This window comes from Nansenia antarctica, assembly GCF_963989245.1.
Source record: "Nansenia antarctica genome assembly, chromosome: 6".
NCBI lineage: Eukaryota > Metazoa > Chordata > Actinopteri > Argentiniformes > Microstomatidae > Nansenia > Nansenia antarctica.
In genome coordinates this window covers 11,418,151-11,432,665 of record NC_137676.1, presented here as the reverse complement: position 1 = coordinate 11,432,665, position 14,515 = coordinate 11,418,151, and the positions used below count along the sequence as shown (strand labels likewise).

Below are 14,515 nucleotides of genomic sequence, written 5' to 3'. Positions count from 1 at the left end.
CAGTTCACTGAAGAGAGAAGTGGTTCAGTACTCAGTTCACTGAAGAGAGAAGTGATTCAGTACTCAGTTCACTGAAGAGAGAAGTGATTCAGTACTCAGTTCACTGAAGAGAGAAGTGATTCAGTACTCAGTTCACTGAAGAGAAAAGTGGTTCAGTACTCAGTTCACTGAAGAGAGAAGTGGTTCAGTACTCAGTTCACTGAAGATTCATTCGTTCGCGAGATGCACATCCCACTAGTAGTGACAAGCTAGCTAGCTAAGTGGGCTACTGCTGCTAGCCGCTGACTGACTGTGCCTAGCTAGCCACCGTAGCTAGCTCCTTGCTCTGTTTGATCCAACAGAAATGTCGGATATGATTCCATTCGCTGTTTGGACTGTGCGCTGAAAGACAAGGTATGAATTCATGTTAGGCTTTTCGTATAATATGCTTTTCAATGTCTACTACAAGTAAGTGGTTCCGACTGTTTTTCACATTTTGCTTGTTTTTTTTTCGCTGCTTGCTAGCTAAAGAAATACGTTGAAATCTGTTCGGATTCGGAGAATCCCACAATCTAACGTTAGCCATTTTCGACGTCTGAACAGACCGCTGACTAGCTACGTAGACAGTCGATTTTGTGCACAATATTTGGGCATATTTGTGCTTTGCCACATAACCTTTCTTTGCAAGAGTACGTCACGTTAAAAAAGGAGAAACGACATGTAAACCTAAACTAGCCTACACTTCGACATCGGACAGGTTCCCTAAAAAGACACACAGGATATAATCACCATAGCAGATTGACAGTTTAGGCCAGGGGATAGTCGACAACATGACGGGAGTGAAGGGGTTAACTCCGTCTCGACGTTACTTTTATGCGTTATTATTATGGCCATTATATGATATGGGTCATGTAAATGTGTTTTACGAGTGGAGTTTGAACAGCGCTGTGTTACAGATTGTAAGATTGATGGATTTGAAAAAGGCTTGCAGTTGAAAGGTCTCCCACGTATGTGGCTTCGATATGTCGAAAGAATAGCGATCTTTGTTACGTAATATAGGTCGGGCTGGCTCACTGGGCGAAGCCAGGAGGGGAGGGGAAAGCCACTAAGCAGAGACGCAGAGCCTTTACAGCCTTTACAGTACAATTCCTCTTCACAGACTCTGGCAGCACGCCTTCTGGCAACTAAAAGACATTCTGACAATTATATTTTCTAAGAAAGTCTTGTGTGCGCGTTGAAGAAACAGAAAGAAAGAAAAACCACAGGTTTGGTGAGGTACTAACTAGGTAAGACGATTTATTGTGATGATAAAAGTTGATGATACATTTTTTGGTTAATAAAAAAAAAGGAGCGTTTTGATTTATCGATCTACTTATTATGGCTTCCATGGAAGACAACTATAGAATTGTCATTTTTGCTACAATAAATAATATGAGTAAGCGAAGTATAATGATCATCATCATCATCATCATCATCATCATCGTGTTATTGTTATCATATCATTGGCAACAACCAGGTGTGTGTATGTTTTGCCAGGTGTGTATCTTTGTAGCGTTTCAACGTGTTCAACACCGTGTCCGTGATCAGAAGTTCTGATAGTTGGAGGAACACGTGTTCACCAGCATGTGGCTTTAGTAAACATTGTTTTGCTTTTTCTACTGTCACCATCGTTCTGTTCGCAATTGACAATCATCTAAATTATAATTGAAATATCAAACGTACTATAGTATAAACAACGATTAAGGTGGTTATATTAATATATTTAATCTTGGGCTATGTCTAGGCCCTGTGAAGAACAATTTGCCTCTGGTCTCCTTTCTTTTTATCCAGCGAGCTCTGTCTGCATGTTTGCCCTGAATCCACTTTCTATCGGCCTGCCAGAATCTAGACGTTGTGTTTTGTAATCATCTTTGTATGGAGTTCCCACCTGTCCGTAGTAGCGTAGTTACCGACGATAACGCTTATTAACCGCTGTCGATCACCGTAAATGTCAGGATTAGCATAGTAAAGTTCAGCTCCGTAGGTGACATGGGAGAACGTGCGTCTCTGCCTCGTTTCTCCCACGTTTCTCCCACGTGCACCGTCGGGTGTCGAGAGCTGAGACAACAACAGAGGCTCGTGCCCCGTCCGATCACAGATGGGTGGCAATGATGATAACACAACTATGTGTGATATTGAGTAGGTCTGTTATGGACATTAAAGAACATGTTTTTGGTCTTATTTTTGTACACTTATAAGACTTTAGGTTTGCCTGTTAGTTCATGTTGGTTCACCAGTGATATTTCTCATTTCCTCTACCTGTTGATACATGTCCACACACACACACACACACACACACACACACACACACACACACACACACACACACACACACACACACACACGCACACGCTGTTCAAAATGCAGAGCATAGGCCTTGGGCTGTCTGCTCAGTGTTAGAATCTCACACAGGTTAGGTTGAGGCGACAGGGACAGGTAATGCCTAACGTCACCATCTGCTCCATATAAAACACCCCAATTAAAGAGACGCACTTTGACCCCAACTGTTTAGATCTAATTTTGTCCAACAACCCCTATGCTTATTGTGACACACACACACAGACTTCTCACTAAGACCTGCATTGTTCTCCTGCCCCAGAGCCTGAGCCTCATCACCTCTCCTGTCGTCACGACTACCAGAACCCAGAGGCCCAGCAGGCCATGTGACCCGACCGACCGGCCAACCAGAGACATCAAAGTACGGCACCACAGCCAATCAGAGACGCCGGAGCGGAGAGGAAACAGGAAACTCAAAATGTCTAACAGAGAACTGGTGGTTTTCTACATCAACTACAAACTGTCCCAGAGGAACTACCCTTTCAGCCACATCGGCCTTGCCGAATCCCCCGACAGGACTGAGGGAGGGGGGGGGGCAGAGGGGGAGGGGGGGGATGCAGCGACCGGAACCACCACAACCACCACACACATCAACGGCACCGTGACCAATGGCACGGGGATGAGCCCTGGAACCCCCCCACCGGGGCGCCACTCACCGCCCTCCTCCCCCCGCCGGCGGACCCCCGGCCTGGACGCGGTGAAGGATGCTCTGCGGGACTCGGCCAACGAGTTTGAGCTGCGCTACTCGCGGGCGTTCAGCGACCTGTCGTCCCAGCTCCACATCACGCCAGCCACGGCCTACCAGAGCTTTGAGAACGTGATGGACGAGGTGTTTCGTGACGGGGTGAACTGGGGCCGTGTGGTGGGACTGTTCGCCTTTGGGGGGGCCCTCTGCGTGGAGTGTGTGGAGAAGGAGATGAGTCCCCTGGTGGCCAGGATCGCAGACTGGATGACTGTGTACCTGGACAACCACATCCAGACCTGGATAGACAGCCAAGGGGGATGGGTGAGTTAGGAGGATGTGTGCGTGAGTGTGTGTTGTGTTGTATTGTATTGTATTGGGTCGTTTCAGCTATATGATATCTGAGGATCCAGGGGTGGTTTAACTGCTGACACCAGAGTAGTTTGGTGCTAAAGGCTGTTTTCCATCTCAATTGGCTATTGATTCGGCTCTTTGGGTGTTTACATGTTATTGTCCATGTGTGGGTTGGGTGGTACAAGCTATGTTGTGGCTGTATGTCTGACCAGACATTCTGATTGGTGCGCTCCCTTAGAGCAAGACGTGTGATTGGTAGTCAGGTGGGAGGCTGCTCAGGGGGGAGAGAGGTAGAGAGAGATGGAGAGAGAGAGAGAATATACTGTATGAGACAGCAGATGGAGAGAGAGATATATATACCATAGGCCTACAGTATACAGCTACACATTCTAAACGTATGTTTCCCATGCCAATAAAGCTCTCTAAAATTGAAACATTTTAAATTGAGAGAGGACAGCACATATGGAGAGAGGGAGAGAGAGGACAGCAGATATGAAGAGAGGGAGAGAGAGGACAGCAAATATGGAGAGAGGGAGAGAGAGGACAGCAGATATGGAGAGAGGGAGAGAGAGGACAGCAGATATGGAGAGAGGGAGAGAGAGGACAGCAAATATGGAGAGAGGGAGAGAGAGGACAGCACATATGGAGAGAGGGAGAGAGAGGACAGCAAATATGGAGAGAGGGAGAGAGAGGACAGCAAATATGGAGAGAGGGAGAGAGAGGACAGCAGATATGGAGAGAGGGAGAGAGAGGACAGCAGATATGGAGAGAGGGAGAGAGAGGACAGCAGATATTGAGAGAGAGAGAGAGAGAGGACAGCAGATATGGAGAGAGGGAGAGAGAGGACAGCAGATATGGAGAGAGGGAGAGAGAGGACAGCAGATATGGAGAGAGGGAGAGAGAGGACAGCAGATATGGAGTGAGGGAGACAGAGGGAGAGCATTGATCAGCAGCATTGAGCTGTCAGATGAATCATCCAGAACCAGTCTGATAGAGCCAGTCATCATTGGGCTGGTGGAGTCCTGGCGTCACAGAACCCTTTGTGCTCCTCTTGTTGTTGTTGTTGTTGTTGTTGTTGTTGTTGTTGTTGTTGTTTATCTTCTCTTTCCTCTGTTCTGACGCTAGGACCTGGAGATGAAAGCTGGGCTCTCTCTCTGGTCAGCTGAGAGAGAGAGAGAGAGAGAGGTGTGTGCGTGTATGCGTGCACATTTTATTGGACTGTTACGGTCAGCTCTTTCCTTTGTGAGAGCATCCATATGATCTCTGTGTGTGTGTGTGTGTGTGTGTGTGTGTGTGTTTGGGGGGGGCGGGGTCTGGCTAGAGATAGGTGCATCTATAGGAAACTGACTTCTGATAGGTTGGATTGTGTGTCCAAGGGCCATTGGATGGATGGTCTCTTTACTGTTGTTTTTATTTGGGGAGCTGAAGTCGGATTTTCGAACACACACACACACACGTCACGACATCCAAGGCCTTCAATCAGTGAATCATTTGAATTAGAGATGGGACAGAATAATTGATTATACGATTATTCGTTCCCAAGGGTCAAAGTCGATATTTTGGACTGTTAAACATTTGGACTGTTAAAATGTTTTCCCCATTCTAATAAATGCGAATTAACGGACAGAACTAATGTCGGTTCTGTAGCACGTTTTTTATTAATCATGCACAGAAAAACTATACAAAATACACACGCATAAAGTTAGAAACAGGTTAGTTGAATAAACTCTGACGTAGAGAACATTCAACTCACGTGACTAAACTGTTTCCTTCATCTCTGGACATTCTGCAACATGGCCAATGCTAGCTGACATGCAAGAATTATTATAACTTTCCCAAGTGAAACTAATTCCTGAATTCCTGTCAATAACCACTCTCCATTTTCTCTCCTGGTTTGTTTGTTCACTTCCACAACTATGCCTAACGCAGACACGTAGCCTATACCGCGTCATTCTCTGACAAAATTACGTTTTACGTAGCCTACCTTATTCGCTCTAAACCAGTTAATGGAAACGCACATAATTCACATTTTATTTTTGCAAAAAAATTCGCTTGACGGTGGCCTGGGGTAGTCCAGTGGTCTAGCACCACGGTCTACAGTGCACACATATGCCCATGTCGGCATGGGTTCGAATCCGGCTCATGCCCTGCTGACATGCTCTCTCTCCCTTCTCCTTACTTTCCTGTCTGTCTTCATTGTATCTGTCCAATAAAATGAAAAATATGAGTGGGACTGCCCCAAAACTAAAAGAATTTGCTTGACATTTTATGGAAACACAACTATTGAGACAGAGTACACTGTTCCATTTCGGAAAACCAGTACCTCGCGTCTCGAAAAGAAGCATGCTGAATGCTCAGTGTCCGTTCGCAATGCTTTAACCAAAACTGACCCGAGTAGCTATTACCACGGACGAATAAAATTCCATGTTCCAAATTCCACAATTCTTTATCCATGACATTTCAGTTTTTATTGTATTTGGCTGTTTTACATTGTAATTGGACAGCTGGACAGCTTTAATTTTAATTGGTTATACAAAATGTGCAGACCGCTCTAATGCGTGTGCAGGGTATGCCTTTTTTACACACATCGTAAAAATCTATTATTCGTTCATACCACTCATTCATTTTGATTCTTAAACGATACCATGACAACCAAAAAAACATCAGGCAAAGTAAAATAATATCCTATTAAATAAAAGAACATGGAAATTCTTATTTTCATATCCTTAGCCATAACCTATCAGACCTATCCGCTGACCTGTTGTGATTTGTTGCTCATCGGAAAGATGCCTGGCTAAATGTGACGTGTTGCCTCCCTTTGACCGCATGGCCATCTCACATCTTTTACAAACAGGCTTTGTGACTGATTTCGTCCGGCTCCTCGTCATCATTGGCTCTTTAAGCAAAGTAACGCCAGAATTCACTTCTGGCATAGTTTTTTTTATCAACAAGCTAGGGACGGCAGCATTGTCATCCTTCTCTTTCCTCCTTGTCAATGTCGCAGATGTTCTTTAGTATAGAACCGTTTTCAGAGCACATTGTGCAATACTAACAGAACACACACACACACACACACACACACGTCATTGTCCCTGACTCCAGAGGAACTGTCAGGCTTTGTTGTTGTTTGTTGTCCGTGTTGTTCTGACCAGAACACATGAATGGCCTGATGTTCAAATGTATGTGAATAGTGGTGTGTGTTGTTTTGTGTTTGTGTTCCCTCTGGCCAGTTCCACTTCAGTTTCACTTCTCCATGTGTTTGGCGCCTGACTCACATCATGCCATCTATATACCGGTACTATATATGCCATTTAGCTGACGCTTTTATCCAAAGCGACTTACATTGCAGCGGGAATCGAACCCACAACCTAAGCGATGTTAGTGTCATGCTCTACCAACTGAGCCACAGAGGACCATCTCTTCCTCTTTACGCTCTTACACATACCTGCTGTGATGAATACGGTATATTCCTCTGAGTCAGAACACACACGCCTACACTTAGCCTACCTGGAACACTCCTACACTTGGAACTCAGCCCTAGCTGACAGGGAAAGTGTGCTCGGTAAATCCCCTATCCACCTACCTTCCCTTTGTGGTTAATGCTAATCTAGGCCACTCATCTCTTTCTCTGTCTCATGTGGTTTTCTCTGTCACACCATGGCATCTCCCGTCTGTGGCCCAGCCCCTCTCTCCTCTCTCTCTCTCTCTCCTCTCTCTCTCTCATCTCCCGTCTGTGGCCCAGCCCCTCTCTCCTCTCTCTCTCTCTCTCCTCTCTCTCTCTCATCTCCCGTCTGTGGCCCAGCCCCTCTCTCCTCTCTCTCTCTCTCTCCTCTCTCTCTCTCATCTCCCGTCTGTGGCCCAGCCCCTCTCTCCTCTCTCTCTCTCTCTCCTCTCTCTCTCTCTGTGGCCCAGCCCCTCTCTCCCCTCTCTCTCTCTCATCTCCCGTCTGCGGCCCAGCCCCTCTCTCCTCTCTCTCTCTCTCATCTCCCGTCTGTGGCCCAGCCCCTCTCTCCTCTCTCTCTCTCTCATCTCCCGTCTGTGGCCCAGCCCCTCTCTCCTCTCTCTCTCTCTCATCTCCCGTCTGTGGCCCAGCCCCTCTCTCCTCTCTCTCTCTCTCATCTCCCGTCTGCGGCCCAGCCCCTCTCTCCTCTCTCCTCTCTCTCTCTCTGTGGCCCAGCCCCTCTCTCCTCTCTCTCTCTCTCATCTCCCGCCTGTGGCCCAGCCCCTCTCTCTCTCTCTCTCTCTCATCTCCCGCCTGTGGCCCAGCCCCTCTCTCCTCTCTCTCTCTCTCATCTCCCGTCTGCGGCCCAGCCCCTCTCTCCTCTCTCCTCTCTCTCTCTCTGTGGCCCAGCCCCTCTCTCCTCTCTCTCTCTCTCATCTCCCGCCTGTGGCCCAGCCCCTCTCTCCTCTCTCCTCTCTCTCTCTCTGTGGCCCAGCCCCTCTCTCCTCTCTCTCTCTCTCATCTCCCGCCTGTGGCCCAGCCCCTCTCTCCTCTCTCTCTCTCTCATCTCCCGTCTGCGGCCCAGCCCCTCTCTCCTCTCTCTCTCTCTCATCTCCCGTCTGCGGCCCAGCCCCTCTCTCCTCTCTCCTCTCTCTCTCTCTGTGGCCCAGCCCCTCTCTCCTCTCTCTCTCTCTCATCTCCCGTCTGCGGCCCAGCCCCTCTCTCCTCTCTCTCTCTCTCTCCTCTCTCTCTCTCTCTCCCGTCTGTGGCCCAGCCCCTCTCTCCTCTCTCTCTCTCTCATCTCCCGTCTGCGGCCCAGCCCCTCTCTCCTCTCTCTCTCTCTCATCTCCCGTCTGTGGCCCAGCCCCTCTCTCCTCTCTCTCTCTCTCATCTCCCGTCTGTGGCCCAGCCCCTCTCTCCTCTCTCTCTCTCTCATCTCCCGTCTGTGGCCCAGCCCCTCTCTCCTCTCTCTCTCTCTCATCAGCCGTTACAATCATCAATTAAGACAAGTTAGCAAGTTCTGGTGGCAGCTATACATGCCCAGACCTAACAGCCCCTACCCCATGTTTCACAGATGAGGTGGTATTAGGGATGGGAATCGAGAACCGGTTCCAGTTGAGAACCGGTAACAAATTGGAATTGTATGCCTCCAAGGTTATCGATTCCTTTTATTGATGCCAGCATGTTTTTTCTCACAGTTGCGCGTTGCAAAAACTCATGCGTCAAACTTTGCGGTGTACCTCAATGGCCACTGCTGTATGTAGCTGCTATGCGTCTGACTGTCTATCGTCGCGAACGAGGCATCTACTATATGTAATATCTATGGTATCCGGAGTGCAGTTTTATTTAGTCGCAACAGGGACAGTATTCAAGAGCTCAGGCTGTGCCACACAACGCCTGGTATCCGTTCGCAAACTTTGTTTGAGAAAGCTGATAAAGTAGCATCTTATCTATTTAAAATGTGACAAACAAAGTCAAACGAAATGCAACGTTGTGGATTCTAAATGGTAGACGAACTGCAAGTCGCTGCCACTGAATAATAACACGCCCATTGATACTTTGCGCTCCGTGCCAGATAGTGCTACCAATGTGTTAATGTTTCTTTGTCCCAAGTGATGTCAAGGAATCGTTCATGTTATTTATATCTTGCAGTAAGTTCTATAGTTCTTTTCACTTGAAGTTGTATGTAGCCTAAATGTTCCATTGGTTTATTATATGGTAATTTGGTAATTATGTTATGAAGTTATTCTTCCAATTAATGAGACAACTGAAAATATTTTTAAATAAGTAAAATGCATAGTTTAATAGTATCAGTACGTATGGCATAATGACACTGCTGGCTGCACTGTAGCCTCTTTTCTAAACAGGACAGACATCAGTCTTCACATTATCTTATTTGAGTCATACCTTCTAAATTCTAAGGAAGAAGAAGCTTATTCCCTTTTGAAAAGGAGTATTGTAATTTATTCAAATGTTACTAGGCATAGCCTACATGTCTATTTTTGCCTTTTTAAGATTTTTTACATTTTGTCAGTCAGTTTTAGATTTGTTTTCCAAATGATAGGCTATCCTTTTAAGAAAAGGAGCATTGTAGTTTATTTTAACATGTTCAAATGTTATTAGGCAGATATTCAACACTGTGTTCAGAGACTCGAGATAATAAAACAGCTGCCGTGGACGCTGAAAACCTACTTCTTTTCCACACAGAAAATTGATCAGGAATCGATAAAGAATCGGTAATGGCATCTGTATCAATAACATCTTATCAATTCCCATCCCTAGGTAGTATGCTGTACATCTTGGGATCCTTTTTTCTCCAAACTTTCCTCTTGCAATCGCTCTGGTCAGTGATCATATTCATCTTATCTGTCCACAATGCCTTTCTCCAGACTGCCTTTCTCCAGACTGCCTTTCTCCAGACTGCCTTTCTCCAGACTGCCTTTCTCCAGACCTTTCTCCAGACCTTTCTCCAGACTGCCTTTCTCCAGACCTTTCTCCAGACTGCCTTTCTCCAGACTGCCTTTCTCCAGACCTTTCTCCAGACCTTTCTCCAGACTGCCTTTCTCCAGACCTTTCTCCAGACTGCCTTTCTCCAGACTGCCTTTCTCCAGACTGCCTTTCTCCAGACCTTTCTCCAGACTGCCTTTCTCCAGACTGCCTTTCTCCAGACCTTTCTCCAGACCTTTCTCCAGACTGCCTTTCTCCAGACCTTTCTCCAGACTGCCTTTCTCCAGACTGCCTTTCTCCAGACTGCCTTTCTCCAGACTGCCTTTCTCCAGACCTTTCTCCAGACCTTTCTCCAGACCTTTCTCCAGACTGCCTTTCTCCAGACCTTTCTCCAGACTGCCTTTCTCCAGACTGCCTTTCTCCAGACTGCCTTTCTCCAGACCTTTCTCCAGACTGCCTTTCTCCAGACCTTTCTCCAGACTGCCTTTCTCCAGACTGCCTTTCTCCAGACCTTTCTCCAGACTGCCTTTCTCCAGACCTTTCTCCAGACTGCCTTTCTCCAGACTGCCTTTCTCCAGACTGCCTTTCTCCAGACCTTTCTCCAGACTGCCTTTCTCCAGACTGCCTTTCTCCAGACTGCCTTTCTCCAGACCTTTCTCCAGACTGCCTTTCTCCAGACCTTTCTCCAGACTGCCTTTCTCCAGACCTTTCTCCAGACTGCCTTTCTCCAGACTGCCTTTCTCCAGACCTTTCTCCAGACTGCCTTTCTCCAGACCTTTCTCCAGACTGCCTTTCTCCAGACCTTTCTCCAGACTGCCTTTCTCCAGACCTTTCTCCAGACTGCCTTTCTCCAGACCTTTCTCCAGACTGCCTTTCTCCAGACCTTTCTCCAGACTGCCTTTCTCCAGACCTTTCTCCAGACTGCCTTTCTCCAGACCTTTCTCCAGACTGCCTTTCTCCAGACCTTTCTCCAGACTGCCTTTCTCCAGACCTTTCTCCAGACTGCCTTTCTCCAGACCTTTGGCCAGACTGCCTTTCTCCAGACCTTTCTCCAGACTGCCTTTCTCCAGACCTTTCTCCAGACTGCCTTTCTCCAGACCTTTCTCCAGACTGCCTTTCTCCAGACCTTTCTCCAGACTGCCTTTCTCCAGACCTTTGGCCAGACTGCCTTTCTCCAGACCTTTCTCCAGACTGCCTTTCTCCAGACCTCTGGCCAGACCTCTAGGTACTTTTTAGCAAATTGTAACCACCTTTCTGAGGTAGGCTAACTAGTGGAGACTGCAGATGGCCTACCAGGCTGTTTGGGATTGCTGAGCTCACCAGTGCTTTTTGATCATGTTCCAAACTGTTGATTTTGGCAAGCCTAAGGTTTTGTCTGTTTCTGATAGTTTTCAGATTTTTCTGCCTAATAATGGCTTGCTTGTCTTTCATTAACACATTTTGTCCTCATGTTGACAGACTCCAAAGGCAAATCCAAAGTCTAGAGTCTATACTACACTTTGACAGCTATCTTATGCCTGCACAAATAATGTGATGGAACACACCAGACATATCAGTCAAGCCAATTGTCAATTCCCATTACTTTTGGGTACCCTAAAATAGGGGGACTATGCGTAAAAAGTGGTGTAATTTCGGAATGGTGAAACCAATGTACACAAATGCCATCAAAAGCTAAGAATCTACTTTGGTGCTAAACTTTAGAGTTTAGAGACAAACGAAGAAATGTGCTTCACTGTCCCAATACTTACGCAGGGCACTGTAGACCCTTATTCACTAGAGAGATATACTCCCTCCCTCTCTCTTTCTCTCTCTCTTAAAAGAGGTTGAATGTGAAGAGGGGGAACAGATAGAGGAAGGACAGATGAGAGGGAGATATAGTAGAGATTGGTTGTGCCTGCTTGTCTCTCTGTCTCTCTGCCTGCCTGCCTGCGCCTCTGTCTGTCTGTCTGTATGACTGCCCCCCCCCCACCATCTGACACAGATTCAGAAGTGCCTCATATTTCACAGAAATTCATTATATATATTGAGAGAGAGAGAGGACTGTGCAGGATGGATGGAGGGAGGGATGTGGCGAGATGGCAGGGTTGTTGGAGGGGGTTTGATATGGGGGTGTGGAGATTGTTGAATGCCTCATGTGGGGTGGGGGGGGGGGGTTTTTACCAATTATAGATGAATAATATCCATCTCACTGTGCTGCTGGGTAAATGATTTAACTCTGGCTGAATAATAATAGATAACTCAGTTAGAATGGAGGGAGGAGAGGAGGGAGGACAATTGTGAGACTGATGGTAGGGACTGGAGGAGGAGGAGGAGGAGGAGGAGGAGAGAGGGAGAAAGAAAGAAAGAGGAACTACTGTTTGTTTTTCTGTCGTTTCATCCCTTGCTTCTCTTCCTTTGTCTGTGTGCCATATTGGAGTCCTTGTAAAGGTCCCTGCATACACACACACACACACAAACGTAATCAATGCTAGAAACAGCCACTGTTGTTGTAGGAGCACCTGAGCTCTCGTCTGGCTTCTTTTGTGCAAACCTCTTAGGAAGGACGTACATTACACCAGAGACCAACACACACACACACCCACACACACACACACACACACACACACACACACACACATACACACACACACTCATTAACATGCACATGCGTTGCCTGTCAGATATCCACGCCATCGTCTGTCAGACGGCCCCGAAGGAAAGGGAACGGAAACCTCTCCCTAGGGACCACTCTATTCTCCTCTCCTCCCTCCATCCCCCTCTCCCCCCCCCATCCTCCTCCTCCTCCTCCTCATCTATCCTGCCTCTCTACCTCCTTTCCTCCCCCTCTCCCTCCTCCCTCCTTCCACACGCTACCAGGCGTGTTGCAGACCAGACATGCAACAACACGCCTGTGTCACGGCTCGGTCCCCCCCGCACCCCCGGGTCCCCCACTCACACGGTCGTTGGTTTGTTTATCTATCCTTCCTTCCCACCGTCCCTCCGTCTATATCATCCCCCCATCCCTCTGTTCCTCCATCGATCTGACTGACATGATCACCACTCACAGCAGACCGTCTCCCCTTCTCTCCTTCCATCTCCTCCCCCCAGCTGACTCCCCCCCCCGTTGTACTTGAGCTGTACCACACAAAGCTGTCAATATGCTCTAAACACAGCACGCATCTGCACACTACAGCCAGATATCCAGGTGTGTGTGTGTGTGTGTGTGTGTGGGTGTGTGTGTTAGCAAACTCTCTCTGAGCAGCAGATGTGCTGTGGTTGTAGGCTACCTCTCTCTCTCTCTCTCTCTCTCTCTCTCTCTCTCTCTCTCTCTCTCTCTCTCCTCCCTCCCTCCCTCTCTCTCTCTCTCTCTCTCTCTCTCCCTCCCTCTCTCTCTCCCTCTCTCTCTCTCTCTCTCTCCCCTCTCTCTCTCTCACAGTGTCACCTTAGACAGGTATGGCCTCGGGGGGTCGGGGCGGGTGCCAGGAGGCTCAGTACCAAGGGGCTTAGTTAGCCTTCTGCTAATTGAGTGACTGGGCTATTTCACCCAAGTCTGTTGGTTGGTAGAGAATGTGTGTGTGTGTGTGTGTGTGTGTGTGTGTGTGTGTGTGTGTGTGTCTGTTGCTCTGCTCTACTTCTATGTAGACCAGGCTTAGCTCAGTGTAGAAATCAGGTCATGAGCAATTCTTTCCCCCCTCTCTCTCTCTCTCTCTCTCTCTCTCTCTCTCTCTCTCTCTCTCTCTCTCTCTCTCTCTCTCTCTCTCTCTCTCTCTCTCTCTCTCTCTCTCTCTCTCTCCCCCTCTCCCTCTTCTCCTCCCGCTGCGCCCCTGAATCTCTTTCTCTGTGTCTCCTTGTGTCTGTTGTTAGCTGAAACTGATGTTATTCTTCCATGTTAGTGACTCTGTGAATCTTCCCCTCTCTTTTACATGCTCTCCAACCCCTCCCCTCCCGTTCTCTTCTCTCTTTCATAACTGTGATCAGATTATCAGTCATATCGAAGGGATTAGTCTGGCTCCTGCCTTGTGTTAAACTGGAGGCGGGGGTTGGGGGGGATATTACAGAATATGAGTGTGTGTGTGTGTGTGGGGGGGGGGGGTTTACGAAGGGGTGGATATTACAGAATATGAGATGTTCATCATTATCATCATTGTCGTGAATACTAGTATATTCTCTCTCTCTTTCTCTCTCTCTCTGTTTCCATCTCTTCTTCTATTCTACCGCCCCCTCTCTTCATCCCTCTCTCTCTTTATCATTAATCTCCCTGGCTGGCAAACCCTAGCTTTTGCCCTCCCTCTCTTTCTTTCTTTCTTTCTTTCTTTCTTCCTCTCTCTGTCTCTCTGTCTCTCTGTCTCTCTCAGACAGATGGCAGGTGTTATGTAGGGTGGGGCTGGGGGGGTGGACGTTTTCGCATGCAAGTTTATGAGGTGCTACGGTTGCTATAGCCCCCTCCCTCCCACACACACACACACACACACACACACAGCGTTTGCAGGGAGGGTCTCTCCAGTGAGAACAGGACCAGAGCAGATTGCTGTCTGAGCCTCAGTTTCCTGACTCATTAATCCTCTCTTTCATTCATAATAGCCCCCTCCTCGCCTGGACTAACACACACACACACACACACACACGCACCCACACTTTGTAACCACACGCACACACACACACACACACACACACACACTCGCACCCACACTTTGTAACCACACGCAAACACACACACACACACACACACACACACACACACACACACACACACACTC

At 47.8% G+C, this 14,515-nt stretch overlaps 1 protein-coding gene across 2 annotated transcripts in view; it reads left to right on the top strand.

Annotated features, from left to right (window-relative positions):
* The first annotated feature begins 277 nt into the window (after positions 1 to 277).
* The window catches only part of bcl2l1 (BCL2 like 1), a 22,697-nt gene continuing 8,459 nt past the window's right edge, over positions 278 to 14,515 (top strand). The window contains exons 1-2 of one of the 2 annotated variants that reach the window (XM_080534057.1): positions 278 to 393; positions 2,618 to 3,361. In XM_080534057.1, the coding sequence (XP_080390183.1) occupies positions 2,774 to 3,361 (588 nt within the window). In that variant the 5' untranslated portion in view covers positions 278 to 393; positions 2,618 to 2,773. Of the gene's footprint in view, positions 394 to 1,234; positions 1,266 to 2,617; positions 3,362 to 14,515 lie in introns of those variants that run through there. The other variant, XM_080534058.1, reaches the window with a different exon arrangement.